Source organism: Carassius carassius, chromosome 3 (genome assembly GCF_963082965.1).
Source record: "Carassius carassius chromosome 3, fCarCar2.1, whole genome shotgun sequence".
Lineage (NCBI taxonomy): Eukaryota > Metazoa > Chordata > Actinopteri > Cypriniformes > Cyprinidae > Carassius > Carassius carassius.
The window spans coordinates 40,671,804-40,685,445 of NC_081757.1; the positions used below are offsets into that span (position 1 = coordinate 40,671,804).

General features: G+C 39.6%; 1 protein-coding gene across 1 annotated transcript in view; it reads right to left on the reverse strand.

Annotated features, from left to right (window-relative positions):
• Positions 1 to 685: 685 nt before the first annotated feature.
• Positions 686 to 13,642, reverse strand: part of LOC132126891 (PH domain leucine-rich repeat-containing protein phosphatase 2-like) — a 60,728-nt gene continuing 47,771 nt past the window's right edge. Inside the window, exons 12-19 of the mRNA XM_059538491.1 lie at positions 12,194 to 12,349; positions 9,692 to 9,892; positions 9,204 to 9,366; positions 7,638 to 7,768; positions 7,381 to 7,494; positions 5,434 to 5,628; positions 3,122 to 3,353; positions 686 to 1,984 (exon numbers count right to left, since the gene is read on the reverse strand). Of these exons, the coding sequence (XP_059394474.1) occupies positions 740 to 1,984; positions 3,122 to 3,353; positions 5,434 to 5,628; positions 7,381 to 7,494; positions 7,638 to 7,768; positions 9,204 to 9,366; positions 9,692 to 9,892; positions 12,194 to 12,349 (2,437 nt within the window). The 3' untranslated portion in view covers positions 686 to 739. The remainder of the gene's footprint in view (positions 1,985 to 3,121; positions 3,354 to 5,433; positions 5,629 to 7,380; positions 7,495 to 7,637; positions 7,769 to 9,203; positions 9,367 to 9,691; positions 9,893 to 12,193; positions 12,350 to 13,642) is intronic.

Genomic DNA, 13,642 nt, shown 5'->3' on the forward strand with positions numbered 1-13,642 from the left:
CAAGTTATGATTTCAGACAAGGTTTTGAGGTCTTTCTGCTCCCCAAAACGACTTCTGCTTAAATGTGTGGCGATGCTTCCACTGAGCACTGGATGTAGTTTCTGTTTCCATCTCACTCTGACCTCCATCACTAGACCGATTCCCTCTGAATGTTATGATGGGATCATTGTACTCTTCTATTGTGCAGAGGGTCCCGGAGACCCCCATGGCTTTGTCTCGGAGATCCCGTATGCATACAAGAGAGGAGATCAGGAGCGGCGGAGAACGCAACAACACATCTTTCCATGAAATGGAGCGGGATGTTTCCAACAGGTCAGTTTGGGAAGAGAGCCATCTGAAATATTCCTCACAGACTTCAAAAGTGCAGATTACGGACTGGTCGCCACTATGGGAATGTAGGAGAACAACACTGCATTTACACCAGAACAGTGTACGCCTATCTTCAAGAGGCACTTTTCTCATCTTTTGGTCTCAGTTTAGTTTGATAGTATCTTTCCTCCAGAAGGCAAATGTGATCAATGAAGCCTACGTAAGCCTGTGACCTTTGATATAAAGGGCGAATGTCGAAATGAACTCGCACATGGTGATGTAAGAGGTACTCCAGCTCCATGCTGTGATTTCTGGTCAGGAATAGCCCATGTATTTCAACTATCTTCAAGATTTCCTCGGTCCTGACGGTCCTCTTTGATGTGGCACTATGATGTGGAGATGCTCCAATGGTGCGGTCCTCTTGCACCAACTATAGAGCGGTGTCGTAGACGTCCTGTTGCAGGACGGTGGTGGGGTGGAGACCGGGGACGGTGGGCTGAGGATGGTCCCAGTTGGTGTCTCTCGCTGAGGACGGCGGCCCGGGAACCACAGGGCTCTGGCCTCTCAGTTGCTCTCGCACATCTTGCTCCAGACTAGGTGGTATAATTAACTGGTCTTCCGGGTCTTGCTGGGCTGGTGCGGTGAAATATCCCGACTTCTTTTTTGGGGCCTCCAGTGCTACTTCAATAATATTGTGGCTATCCTCGAGAGCCACTACGGAGCCATTAGAGAGCTTCTTCCCAAAGAGACTAGAGGTTGAAGGAGACTTCTTCAGATCCGAGATCTCTCGGCCGCATACGGCCAGCAGGCAGCCGTTGGTGGCAGAAACCACCACGCTGTTTTGCCGCCGCATTTTGCTGTTGGGATAATCCGAGCCCCTCGAATCATGCCGGGCATCCAGATCCTTGGGACTTTCTGGTGGTCCGGAGCGCAGCTGAAAAGCGCAGCAATGGATGTCCACTTCCACCTCAAGCTTACTCCCGTTTGAGATGACGCCTTCTAAAGGAGCCTCGTCGTCGCTGTCCAGTCCGTTGTCCGATTGGTTGCTTGAGAAGGTTGCGCTGGAAGGCTGCCGCTGGAATAGAGCCGTGTGCGCCCCTGGCCCCAAGCTCGCAACTGGCCCGGTGTTGCACAAGGTAGCAGTCGGATGCAAACTACAGCGGCGCTCCGGACGAGCCATTGGTCCTGAAGAGGGGTGCTCATCTGAAGCGGTGGACCCAGCCTCGCTGCCCACTTCCGAAGCGGACATCTCGCTGTTGAACTCCGAGGCGATGCCACTGCTAGATGACGGCGTGGCTGGGTCGCCAGGGGACACAGAGATCGGTAAAGGTGGTCCTCGGGCTTCTGCAGTCGAGAGAGGAGGCTCGCACGTACAGCTGTCTTCTCCGATATGCAAAGCTACCACCACTGCTCCCACGTTATCCCGGCACCCATAGCTCTGTGCCAGCGTGCAGAGCTTTTTGGCAGCAGCGCGGGGGTCTCTGACAGCCAGCACAGTGCTCACTGCCTCCCGGTAGGAAACCTTCTGGAAGAGTGCTTTGTTTCCTAGGATCAGGAACTCATCCTGGGAACACAGAGGCTCTGTGTGCACCCAGGGTTTGGGAAGCACCCAAGGAAACAGGTAGGAACAGCCAAGTAACCGTGAGCAGCATGTCACCCCACTCACCTTGTTATCCTACAGCACAAGAGTCAAATGATTAGAGTCACAAATAAGCTGCTACTTCTCATTCATGGCTATATTTACAATAAACGGCATGCTGCATCAGCCAGTTAGCGGGTGCGCATTAGTTTTTCAGCCTGGTTCTCATAAGAGCACCTGGAGATTTGGTTTGGTCCTCACACTGCACATAGTGTGACTTTAAATATTAAATATAACTATTAAAATAAAATTAATAATAGTGATAATATTTTTGCACTTAATTTTTTTATTAAAATAAAACAATGTGTTAATACTATACTACAGTATTAAGTATAATACTAAATTAAAAATAGTATTAAAAATAATAAACATTTTGTAAACAAACATAAAATGCTAATATTTAACTTTTTAAAAACATTAATTTTCATCATTTTCAAACTCAGCAAGCTTTTATTTTAGCAGGTTGCTGGCAAGTAAGAACATGCATGTCAGTTTATGAAATGTTATTTTGCCTTGTGCTTTGAAAACATCGTAACACAGCAAAAAATCCTTTTCTAAAGCAAAATAATCTTGTTTTCTGTTTGAAATAAATATCATTTTTCTTACCCCATTGGCAGATTATTTTAAGCAAAGACTCACTTAAATTCGACTTGTTTTTTACTGAAAAAAAGACCATTTTTACTCATCTAGAAAATACTTCTTGATTTAAGAATTTTTTTATATTTATGCTGGAAACAAGAAAAATCTAAGCTAGAAAATCTTTTTTTTTTTGCAGTGAAATGAGCCGGCTGTATTTATGATTTTTTTTTTTCATCGTGCATGCACCCCTGCTTATAGACCTTAGTCCGGGTAGAGCCATAATTAATTTTTGACAGGAATGAACACAAGGCCAAGAGGTGAGAGATAAAAGTGCCTTCAATGGATTGTAATAAATGCCGTTTAACGTGCCAATTATTCAGTTGACAACAAAAAATAAAAATCAGTAGTCTTCCAAAATAATAAATAAAATAAAAAGTAGTCAAAACTCCATAAAAAGAGTTTTGAGAGATCTAGAAACTTTATCCAGCATGACTGCAAGTCTGTCGCTCACAGCCTGGTTTTATTCTATGTAAAATTCAATATGGCTTCTAACCTGACTAAGGTCTATGGGATGACCTGAGAATGAGTCAATACCTCAGTGATGATAGCTTTTGCCAGTTTGACGCGCTCCATCTCCTCAGCGCTCTGTTCTAGGCTGAAAACCTTTGACAGGGCAAGAGGTTGCCCATCACGACACAGTACAGCCTGGCAGGTGCCTACGTTGGCCACAGTGAGGCTGAAGTAGCGGCCAGGTTCAGAGGACTCGTGATGGATGTAACAGAGCAGAGCAGAGGCACCGAGCTTCTGGCCTGCCATGCCAAGTTTCCTGCAAAAGTGTACATGCAATATGAGAAATGCATTTGTTATTCATATAGCTAACAATCTAAATACAAAGCTCTGTCTGAACTATTGTGCGTTCAAGTCAGAATCACAAGTTGAACGGTAAGTTAGTTTTAACTTTATTTATTAGTTTGATAATACAGCGTATGTCCTCCTCTATTACTTATGATCGACAGACTCTATTGGACATTAGACAAAATGTTCCAAAACTGTCTATAACATCTATGATACCTGTGGATATTAACAAAAGATCAGAAAACTGGCGCTCTGGAAATCAAAGGCGATATGTGCGGAAAAGAGGAAGATGCGGGGGGACTGCTGGTGAGGATACGGAATCGACCTACACGGCCTCCAATACCAAGCATGCTGCTGGCAAACATGCAATCTATCAGCAATAAGAAGGATGAGCTTCGCTGCCGTGTTAGTGTCCAGCGAGATCTGGGAAATTGCTGTGTGTTCTGTTTTACTGAGACATGGCTAACATCGGATTATCCTGACAGTGCTGTACACTTGGATGGTTTCTCTCTATTACGTTCGGACCGAGCTAAGGACACGACCGGTAAATCAAAAGGTGGGGGTGTGTGCTTTTTGGTAAACAACTCGTGGTGCACTGACGCGGAAGTGATCTCTAACTCCTGTTCACTGGTCCTTGAACAGCTTACCATCAAATGTCGGCCGTTTTATGCACCACGAGAATTTCCATCAGTTTTACTCACTGCAGTATACATACCTCCCCAAGCTAACGCCAAGGCAGCTTTGGATGAGCTCTGTGACGCTGTCAACAGGTGTGTGAGGCTGCATCCGCAAGCTCTCTCCATAGTAGCCGGGGACTCTAATCACTGTAATTTGAAGTCAGTGCTACCGAAATATTATCAGCATGTCAGCTGTGTAACCAGAGGCAACAAAACTCTTGACCACTTTTATTGAAACCATCAAGGGAGCTTATAAATCTATCCCCCGGCCGCACTTTGGGAAATCAGATCATTCCTCTGTACTACTGCTCCCCATGTACAAGAAAGAGATAAAAAGGGAGAAACCCACTGTGAGGACAGTACAGCGCTGGACTGCTGAAGGTGAGCTTATGTTGCAAGATTGTTTCGATTCAACTGACTGGTCAGTTTTTAGTGATTCTGCTACCTTGCATGAGTACACTGAAGCAGTTACGGATTATGTTAAATTCTACTAGGGATACGTATGTCAGGATGCTGTTTGTTGATTATAGCAGTGCCTTCTGGGCCTCTGTACTTCCATCTAAAGTGGATACAGGACTTTCTAACAGGCCGTTCTCAGACAGTTAGAGTAGGCACTACATACTCAGCCCCAATAGTGTTAAATACCGGAGCACCTCAAGGCTGCTGTCTTAGTCCTTTATTATATAGTCTGTATACTTATGACTGTATTGCAAAATATCCCACAATACACAGTCTCTTCTCCCAACTCCCATCAGGGAGACGTTGGCAGATCATCTCAACACGTACGTCACGTTTTAGGGACAGTTTTTATCCACAGGCTGTAAGGCTACTGAACGATAGTGTAAGAGGAAGTAGGGCTGAGGTTTGAGCGTATGTTTTTAAATTTATTTTTATTCTATTCTATCTTATTTATTGACTGGTGCTGAGAGAGTGCTAAGGCACATTGTATTTCATTGCTGTGGTACTCTGTACGAATATGCATATGACAATAAAACTGAAACTTGAACTTGAAGTTGTAATTGCCAGTGGGTTTTCTTTGAGCCAGAGTTTCAGAGTTGTGGGCGTCAGTGATAAAATATGGGGGATGCAACAAAGGTTTTCTTTTTCAATGAAACTAGCTCATTTAAAAAGATTGTCATTTCTGGATTTTTCATTGGGTGAACTATCCCTTTATGCTGCTTGTATGAACTACGATAGTACTGCACAACTATGATAGAATATATAATGACTTTGTTTACAAAATCTACATGAGTTAAAAAAAGGACTCGAATGCACCATAGTTGCAATACACAATTGGTTCTTTAAAGATATTTTCCTTTCATATGATCCATTATAATATGCAAATCAGCATTTACGTAAACATTATTAACACACCTATGGGAAGTAAGGAAAGTGTTGCTCATGTATACACGGTCCACACTGGAGTGCTGGATCTCCTCTGCCAATACATCTCCCATGGTGCACTGCAGTAACCTGGAAACTTCCTCATTACGGTCGCCATCAAAAATCCCATAAGCAGCCTCTGGACTGTCTCCGAAGCGATCCACAGCCAGCACAGACACACACAACCTGAACCCAGGTAAAACAGCGAAGAGTTACAAAGTGTACAATATCACATTACAAATACATTTCATTGAATGGTAAGAGATACACCTCTATAGGTTCATACACACTCTGACAAACACACAAAAGTGGCCCCCCTCGGTGGATGAAGGGTACACAGATAGGATGCGATATCTGAGACGGACTGCTTTGAAACTGTGGAGGTAATGCCCTTCACAGGGGGAGCCAATCAAACTGAGGTCACATTAAACATGTAGAAACCAGACGTTTAAGCCTATGGGATGCTGTCTGCAGCTTGCCCTTGGTATCTGCGAAGTCCAACACTACTATTATTATGAGTATGCCAACTGTTTTCATGCCATCCAAGTATTTATTGGTTAGAGAATTAGTTTTCTCAGGCCCAGATCGGCAAAACATCTGGTGCTGACAATTCACAAAAAACTTCTTAAGGAGTGAAAACTTCTTGGAAGTTTTCTTAAGTGAAATTCTTGAAAAATACTTTCAGATGTTTAATATTGTTAAGACAATATGTTAGTGTTATGTGATTAACAGCTGTTGCAGAAGACTTTCTGATCAACTAAACTTTTTAAAACCTGACAGTAGATTGCGTAATATGTGACCCTGGACCACAAAACCAGTCATAAGGGTCAATTTTTCAAAACGGAGATTTATACCTCACCTGAAAGCTGAATAAATAAGCTTTCAATTGATTTATGGTTCGTAAGGATCAGACAATATCTGGCCGAGATACAACTATTTGAAAATCTGGAATCTAAGGGTACAAAAAACTTAAAATATTAAGAGAATCGCCTTTAAAGTTGTCCAAATTAAGTTCTTAACAATGCATATTACTAATCAAAAAATGAGTTTTAATATACTAACAATAGGAAATTTAGAAAATATCTTCATGGCACATGATCTTTACTTAATATCCTAATGATTTTTGGCATAAAAGAAAAATCGATAATTTTGACCCATACAGTGTATTGTTGGCTATGGCTATACATATACCTGCGTTACTTAAGACTGGTTTTGTGCTCCAGGGTCACATATTATAATATGGGCACACACTACTGAGACTGGCTTGATGGGGACTTCAGCACTCTGCCTTCCTATTTAACTAGTGTTTTTTATAGTTGTTACTGAATTTTGAGTTCAGAAGTCCTGTCATGCATAATCCTGACCAATCATTGTTTACATTATCAATCATTGGCATCTCATTTCAGAAAAGTAACCTTTACATTCCAAAGAAATCATAGTAGGCAATTATCAAATAGTCAATATTATAATGGTAACTTTTTCTGAATGAAGGCAACCTACACGTTGTATACGGCCAACAAATGTTACCTTGCAAGTGTTATGTTGCAATGCTTAATATCTGAAATAACCCAATAAATTCATCAAACATCTTAGGTTTTGGGGACTTAAGTTGGAGGTTATCCTAATTTTAAAATATATATTTTTTAATGAAGATTCCATTCAAGAATTGGAATTCTTTTGTATTGGTTTAAGAACAAACCTGAGAACAATAAGTATTTTTGGGAGTTCAAACATACCGCGTTGAAAAACTGAATTGAAATTGATTGAACCTAGTCATTTCAGCTAGCATTTGATTGTTTTTTCTTCAGTATATCCTCTATATATACTAGAGAGTTATAGGCTGGGGATGGTAATCTGGAAATTTGTTTTGATTGGGGCTTCTTCCTTCAACCCCATTTTTCCTGATCTGTGAATCTGGTGTCCTCAGATTTTGCTCACTTGTTTCTTTGCCCACACATCTCAGCGTAACCATGATCCCACAGGGTGGACGTGCCCTGTGCGTCTCCTGCGGTCACAGATGGCTTCTGGTCCAGCTTCAAAGTGCTGATGTGACTGGAAGAGAGGAGAACCCACAGAGGTGTGAGAGATAAAGACCAAAAACACAAAAAGCAATCAACCAACTGGGTCTGTGAGAGTATCAGAATGTATTAATATTCATCGGCTGCGTAGTGTGCTGTGTGTTTGTGGCGGCTCACCTGAAGAGGTTGAGTGTTTTGTGCTCTAACATGAGGCTGCTGTTGCCGGTCAGATCCAGCTCTTGCAGTGTTGATGGCAGAGAGTCTGGCAACAGGATTTCTGTCTGCTCATTACAGCTCACATCTACTAGCTGCTCAAACAGCAGAGGAAATACAACATACTTCATGACTGTTGGATTTGGGGACAAAAGTGATTTTGCCAGAGTTTACTAAATAAGCTTGATAAATTTGACCCTGGAGCACAAAACAGGGTAAAATTTTTAGCAATAGCCAAAAAAAACAAAAAAAAAAAACCCACATTGTATGGGTCAAATTTATACATTTTTCTTTTATGCCAAAAATCATTAGGATATTAAGTAAAGATCATGTTCCATGTTTAAATTTCCTACCGTAAATATATCAAAACTTCATTTTTGATTAGTAATATGCATTGCTAAGAACTCATTTGGACAATTTTAAAGGTGATTCTCTCAATATTTAATTTTTTTTGCACCCTAATTTTCCAGATTTTCAAATAGTTGTATCTCAGCCAAATATGTCCGATCCTAACAAATACATAAATGGAAAGCTTGTTTATTCGGATTTCAGATGATGCATACATATTAATTTCAGAAAATTGACACTTAAGACTAGTTTTGTGGTCCAGGGTCACAAATGTAAAATAAAGTCAATGAATTGTGTAAAATAAAAATTGTCATAAGAAGTGTGTAACAACAGCCCAATTTTATTGGATTTTGGGAATAAAAATCGTTCCATTTTGGCAGACTGTAAAAATGTAAAATAATGTACAATACAATAAATAAAGTAAACAAAATAAGGTAAAAACAGAATGCAAAATAATGTGGAAAAAATTAAGTGCATGACAAACAATTACTCAATTTTGTCAATCTGGGGACAAAAACATTTCAGTTCTTCCAGACATAACTAAATAAACGTAAATAAATAATAAATTTAAAATAACATATAATATAATCGATATATTAAAACTAAAAATGTGCATTGTAAAATAATAACTGAAATAAAATCTATTTTAGAGAGGGGCTAAAACTAATCAGTTTTTCCAGTCTTAACTAAACAAGCTTTTTCTTTTTTTAAATAATGAAGTTTATATACACAATAAAAGAAATTAAGAAAAACGCAGTGTCACTTATTAAGTGTTACTAATTTGCATGCTCTCACCATTTTTATTTAGAATGAGCATTTAAATGTATACATAACCGGTCAAACACCAGGAATAATTGAGATTTAATGTTTTTTTAAAGAAGTCTCTTATGCTCACCAAGACCGCATTTATTTGATTAAAAAAAAGAATTTTCCATCCATTACTTCAGTCTGTCAGAAAGCATTCTAAAATGCTAATTAGAATGTTTTATTCAAACATTTTAATTCAAATCATGTCTATGAATGTTTTTTTACTTGAATTACTGCAACTGTAATCCATACATATATTACATTTTTAGAAATAAAATTTGTTCCTGCCACTTGATGACTCTCTGGCTGACCCTTAAGATCCTTCCAATATTTCTGGGCAGTGTTTGACCTGTCCTGTCATGATACGTCACAGACCTTGATCTCGGGGAGGCCGAGGACCTCAGGGAACACGCCGATATGGTTGGAGTGAGCGATGAGTGTGTGCAGTCTCTTGCAGCTGGACACGGTGGAGGGGATCGTTTTCAGCTTGTTCCCACTCAGATTCAGTTCCTCCAGGACCTCCAGCTTACTGAGCTTGCTGAGAACATAACAAGAGAGCTCATTTAGAAAGGAACAATAGCACAATTCATGGTCATACACACTGAACTGATCTCTGATCTTTTTGGTATATGTGACCCTGGACCATAAAACCAGTCATCTAGTTGAAACTGAGATTTATACATCATCTAAAAAGCTGAATAAATGTGACCCGTGCTGGCAAAATGAGTCTCCTTTAAAAAAGGAGTCATTTTTATTTGTTAATACCACGTATTGTTTGTTTTGTGCTCCAGGGTCACATGTCATTTGAATAATAGGCTCCTCCCACCCCGTCGATGGAAGCACACTAGTTCAAGGTCTCATACCTTGCAGGGAAGGACTGCAGTTGGTTATAAGCCATGTGCAAGACCCGCAGGTTCTGATGCCCCACCAGTAGAGCAGCGCAGCTCTCATTCAGGTAGTTTCCTGTGAGATAGAGCTCCTGCAGGGTGCTGAGGCTCTCCTCTGATTGGCTGCTCGGCGGGATCGTCTCCAGCGCATTGGCAGACACATTCAAATACTTTAAGCTAGTAGACGACAAGAACAAGGGAAGACAAGTTGGTAAGTTTACACACAGTACAAGTAATGTTGTTTAAATGAAAAAAAGCATGTTAATAAAGCCTAAATCATCTGGGATATAACTAAAGCCTCAGAGCTGCAGCACATCTTTCATGCTTAATGGATGACAAGTGATTAAGCCACAGGAAATGGAAGAGCTGCGGGCTGTTCTGGCTCATATTACTGTGCCTCACTGAGCCGTATCCTCCTGTTCACATCATGAGAGGCTCTGGAGAAGCCTGTCACTTCCTCTGTGCTGCTGTGGATCCAGTGTTGTGGAGTAGGTAACCAACTGCAAGCAGCAACTAAAACTACATTTCCCAGTAGCCTGACAGTTGTTCAGCAGTTTATATTTTTATCAATATTTAAAAACATAATTTATAATTTGTTTTTTACATGTCGTACATTTTAAAAATGTGTATAAAAAATTTTAATATAAATAATTTTAGTGTCATATTGTTTGTGCAAGCAGCTTGATTCAATAATTAAACACGCTCATGCATTTTTTTAATTTACTTTTTTTTTGTATCTTGATATTTTAGTATCATTAAGATACTATTATAAATAAGGAATAATTGACTTCGGTCTGCTGAATTGATCCATCATTTCTTATCCCAGTGTTTACTTTATTTAGATGTTTGGCCAGTGTCCTTGTGGGTTTTGTTTATTTTGCTTTTGCATGACCTTTGAAATAACTGAAATCATCTGGTGAAGTGATATGAACGTAATGCGGCCAAGACCTGTCTGGAACTACATTCGCCATGCAATTCCCTGAAAATAAGTGACCTATCGGTAAGCCCCTCCCCTCAAACGCAGATGAGCCAATGGCAGTTGAGTATCAGTTGCACAGGGAGCGGAACTCGGACATCTTTAGTTTTCAGTTTAATAGAGAAATATTGGAAGGTCCAAAGCTATCCTCGGTTTGATGGGGTTTATGCTAAGAAAATGGAAAAAGGATGTGCCTGTGGTACTTGTAGCACTGATTCCCGTTATCCTGAGAGGACAGGCAATAGAATTTATTGGATCACATTTCCTAAACCCAAACAAAACATCTTAATCCTCCATGGAATATTTAATTCAGACTTGAATGGTGGCCTTTTGTAAGAGACTGAGCGGACATTGTTTGTCCGAGGGAGCAACAGTAACTAAGAGGGGGGGGGGGGCTTAGAACATGCATCAGTTTGTCTTAGTAAATTTGTTTTAGTAAAAAAATTTTTTTTTTGTGATCAACATTTTTATTGCTTTCCAAAGGGAGGGGGGGGGGGGTAGTAAATTTGTTGTAGGTTTTTCTCGTTTTGATTATTGGGTTTGGGTGATTTCTTTTGTCGCAGTGTTGGAAATATTTATGTTTTAAACCATGAAGGCGAAGACAATGGAGACGACGAGAGGAGAATCTACTTCAACTTATGCTGATAACGGTATATAGCTAACTGTTTTCATTTATTCCCTTTATATTTCTCTTGTGGCCTGTACATAGTAAAAGGAAATTAGTAGAAACTTATGTGGTGTTAAACGGGTTGTTTTTCAAAGTCGGTGCTTTAGGCTGAATAAAGCTTCTTATTTCATTGATTTTTAATGATGACTGCAGTGTTAATATTTTAATGATAGACCTATAATTAATTGTATAATAGACCTGTTTTAAAAGACCATTTTTAAGACATTTTAATTGAGGAACAAATAGCCATTTGTTATCCTCGCAGCGCGTCAGTTATGCGATAATATTATGGGACAAATTAATTGTAGTTTTAATTTAACAATAAAATGTAATAATAGTAATAAAAGTAACTAATAAAAATAAGAGTGCATGAGGGCTACATTAATTGAAAATGCCAAATCCTGTAACGTAAATGTAAAAGTCTAGGAGGTCTGATGAAGCAAGTCATGGCCTAGTGGTTAGAGAGTTTGCCTCCTAACCCTAGGGTTATGGGTTCGAATCTCGGGCCGACTACCACGACTGAGGTGCCCTTGAGCAAGGCACCGAACCCCCATCTGCTCCCCGGGCACCGAAGCATAAATGGCTGCCCACTGCTCCGGGTGTGTGTTCACAATGTGTGTGTGTACTTTGGATGGGTTAAATGCAGAGCACGAATTCTGGGTAAGGGTCACCATTACTTGGATGTATGTCACGTCACTTCACTTTAAAGGTCCACAGACACACACAAAATCACAGGAAACAGAGAGGAAAGACACAAGGAAAATGGAGAGAGGAGGAGAAAAAAGCCCGGAGAGTAAGATGAACAGAGAGAGGGCAGAAGGAGGGAGTGACCTACTTCAAGGCTTTGTAGAAGAAGCTCTCTGGAAGTTGGCGCAGCTTGTTGTGCTGCAGGTCGAGTGTTTCCAGTGGGACGTGATCGAGCAGGTCAGCCAGTCTCTCCAGCCGGTTGTTACCAGCCAGCAGTTTACGCAGACTCAGACTGCTGAGAAGTCTGACAACAAGGAGGGACAGAGAAAGAAAGATGGACTTCATCAGAAAAACACACACAGAAATCACTGATCTATAATAGAGAATTCACTGTTAAAGCACCGGATCGCGAACTGATCACATGAATAACATGCGCACTTTGCTTTATCCTCATGAGACCCTGCATTCACACATTATATTTTTGTGAATTTCTCTGAGACTGTACATGCCACAGTTTTAAGTCTGGATGTCCTGTACAGAGCACATTCAGGGCTTTTCAGAGAAACCAAATGACTGGATGTTTCACCATGACCACTCCGTCTCTTTGGTCTTCAAAAATGTCTGAAATTAATTTAGTGGCATTCTACTGGATATATGATCATAATTTGTAATTATTTAAATCGCACTAATTTGTAAACTGTGTGTCATAAATCAACATCTCAGGAAAATGTTATGGGGTTTCAAATCAAAATATGAATTTGTTATGAAACAGGATGTTGATTTCATACATACACCGGGACTAAAAGCATGTTTAGAATGCATTTTGGGAGACACAACAAATGAATAGAGAAATAAATAATATTTCAATATTCCTATGAAATATTATATATTATTCTGAAAATCTATTTTCGAAGAAATATAGAGATTATTGCTCCCATTATGACGCTGATTTTTTTTTTTTTCATTAAACGTTGCTCCAAAAACACATTAATATGCAAATCAGATTTAGTTTATATTATCTTTATATAAAGTTTGGTTAAAAATAAATAAATAAATAAATAAATAAAACCTATTGTTTTTGCCTATTCATGTTCATTCATGTCTATTTATTATTATTATTCTTTTATATGAGTCCCGATGTCCTCTACCAAGGACGCATATTTAAAATTTTCTTCTTTCTTTTTTTTTTATGCTCTAAACAAGTGTAATGACATTAATATTTTTTGCCAGGTCTCAAGAGGTTAAAACACGCAGTAAAAATAGACTTTATGAAGGAATGAAGTCATGCTTTGGTTTTAGTTCAGTTGACAGATACTGTGCCAAAGCATAATGGCTTAAAACATAAATATATATTTTAAAATCTACATTTTTTTTTTGCCCAGAAGACCTTATCGTTTCATATCGTCAGGCGACCACGATAATATCTAGACAGTTTTGCTATCGCAAAATCGCCAATATTGATAATATCATTACATCCCAACAAGACACCTTTACAGGGTTTACATGATTCACTCATACTCATGTCAATAAAACCCATCTGCTTTTAATTTATATATATATTGTGGCTACTGTGGTTTATATATATATATATATATAT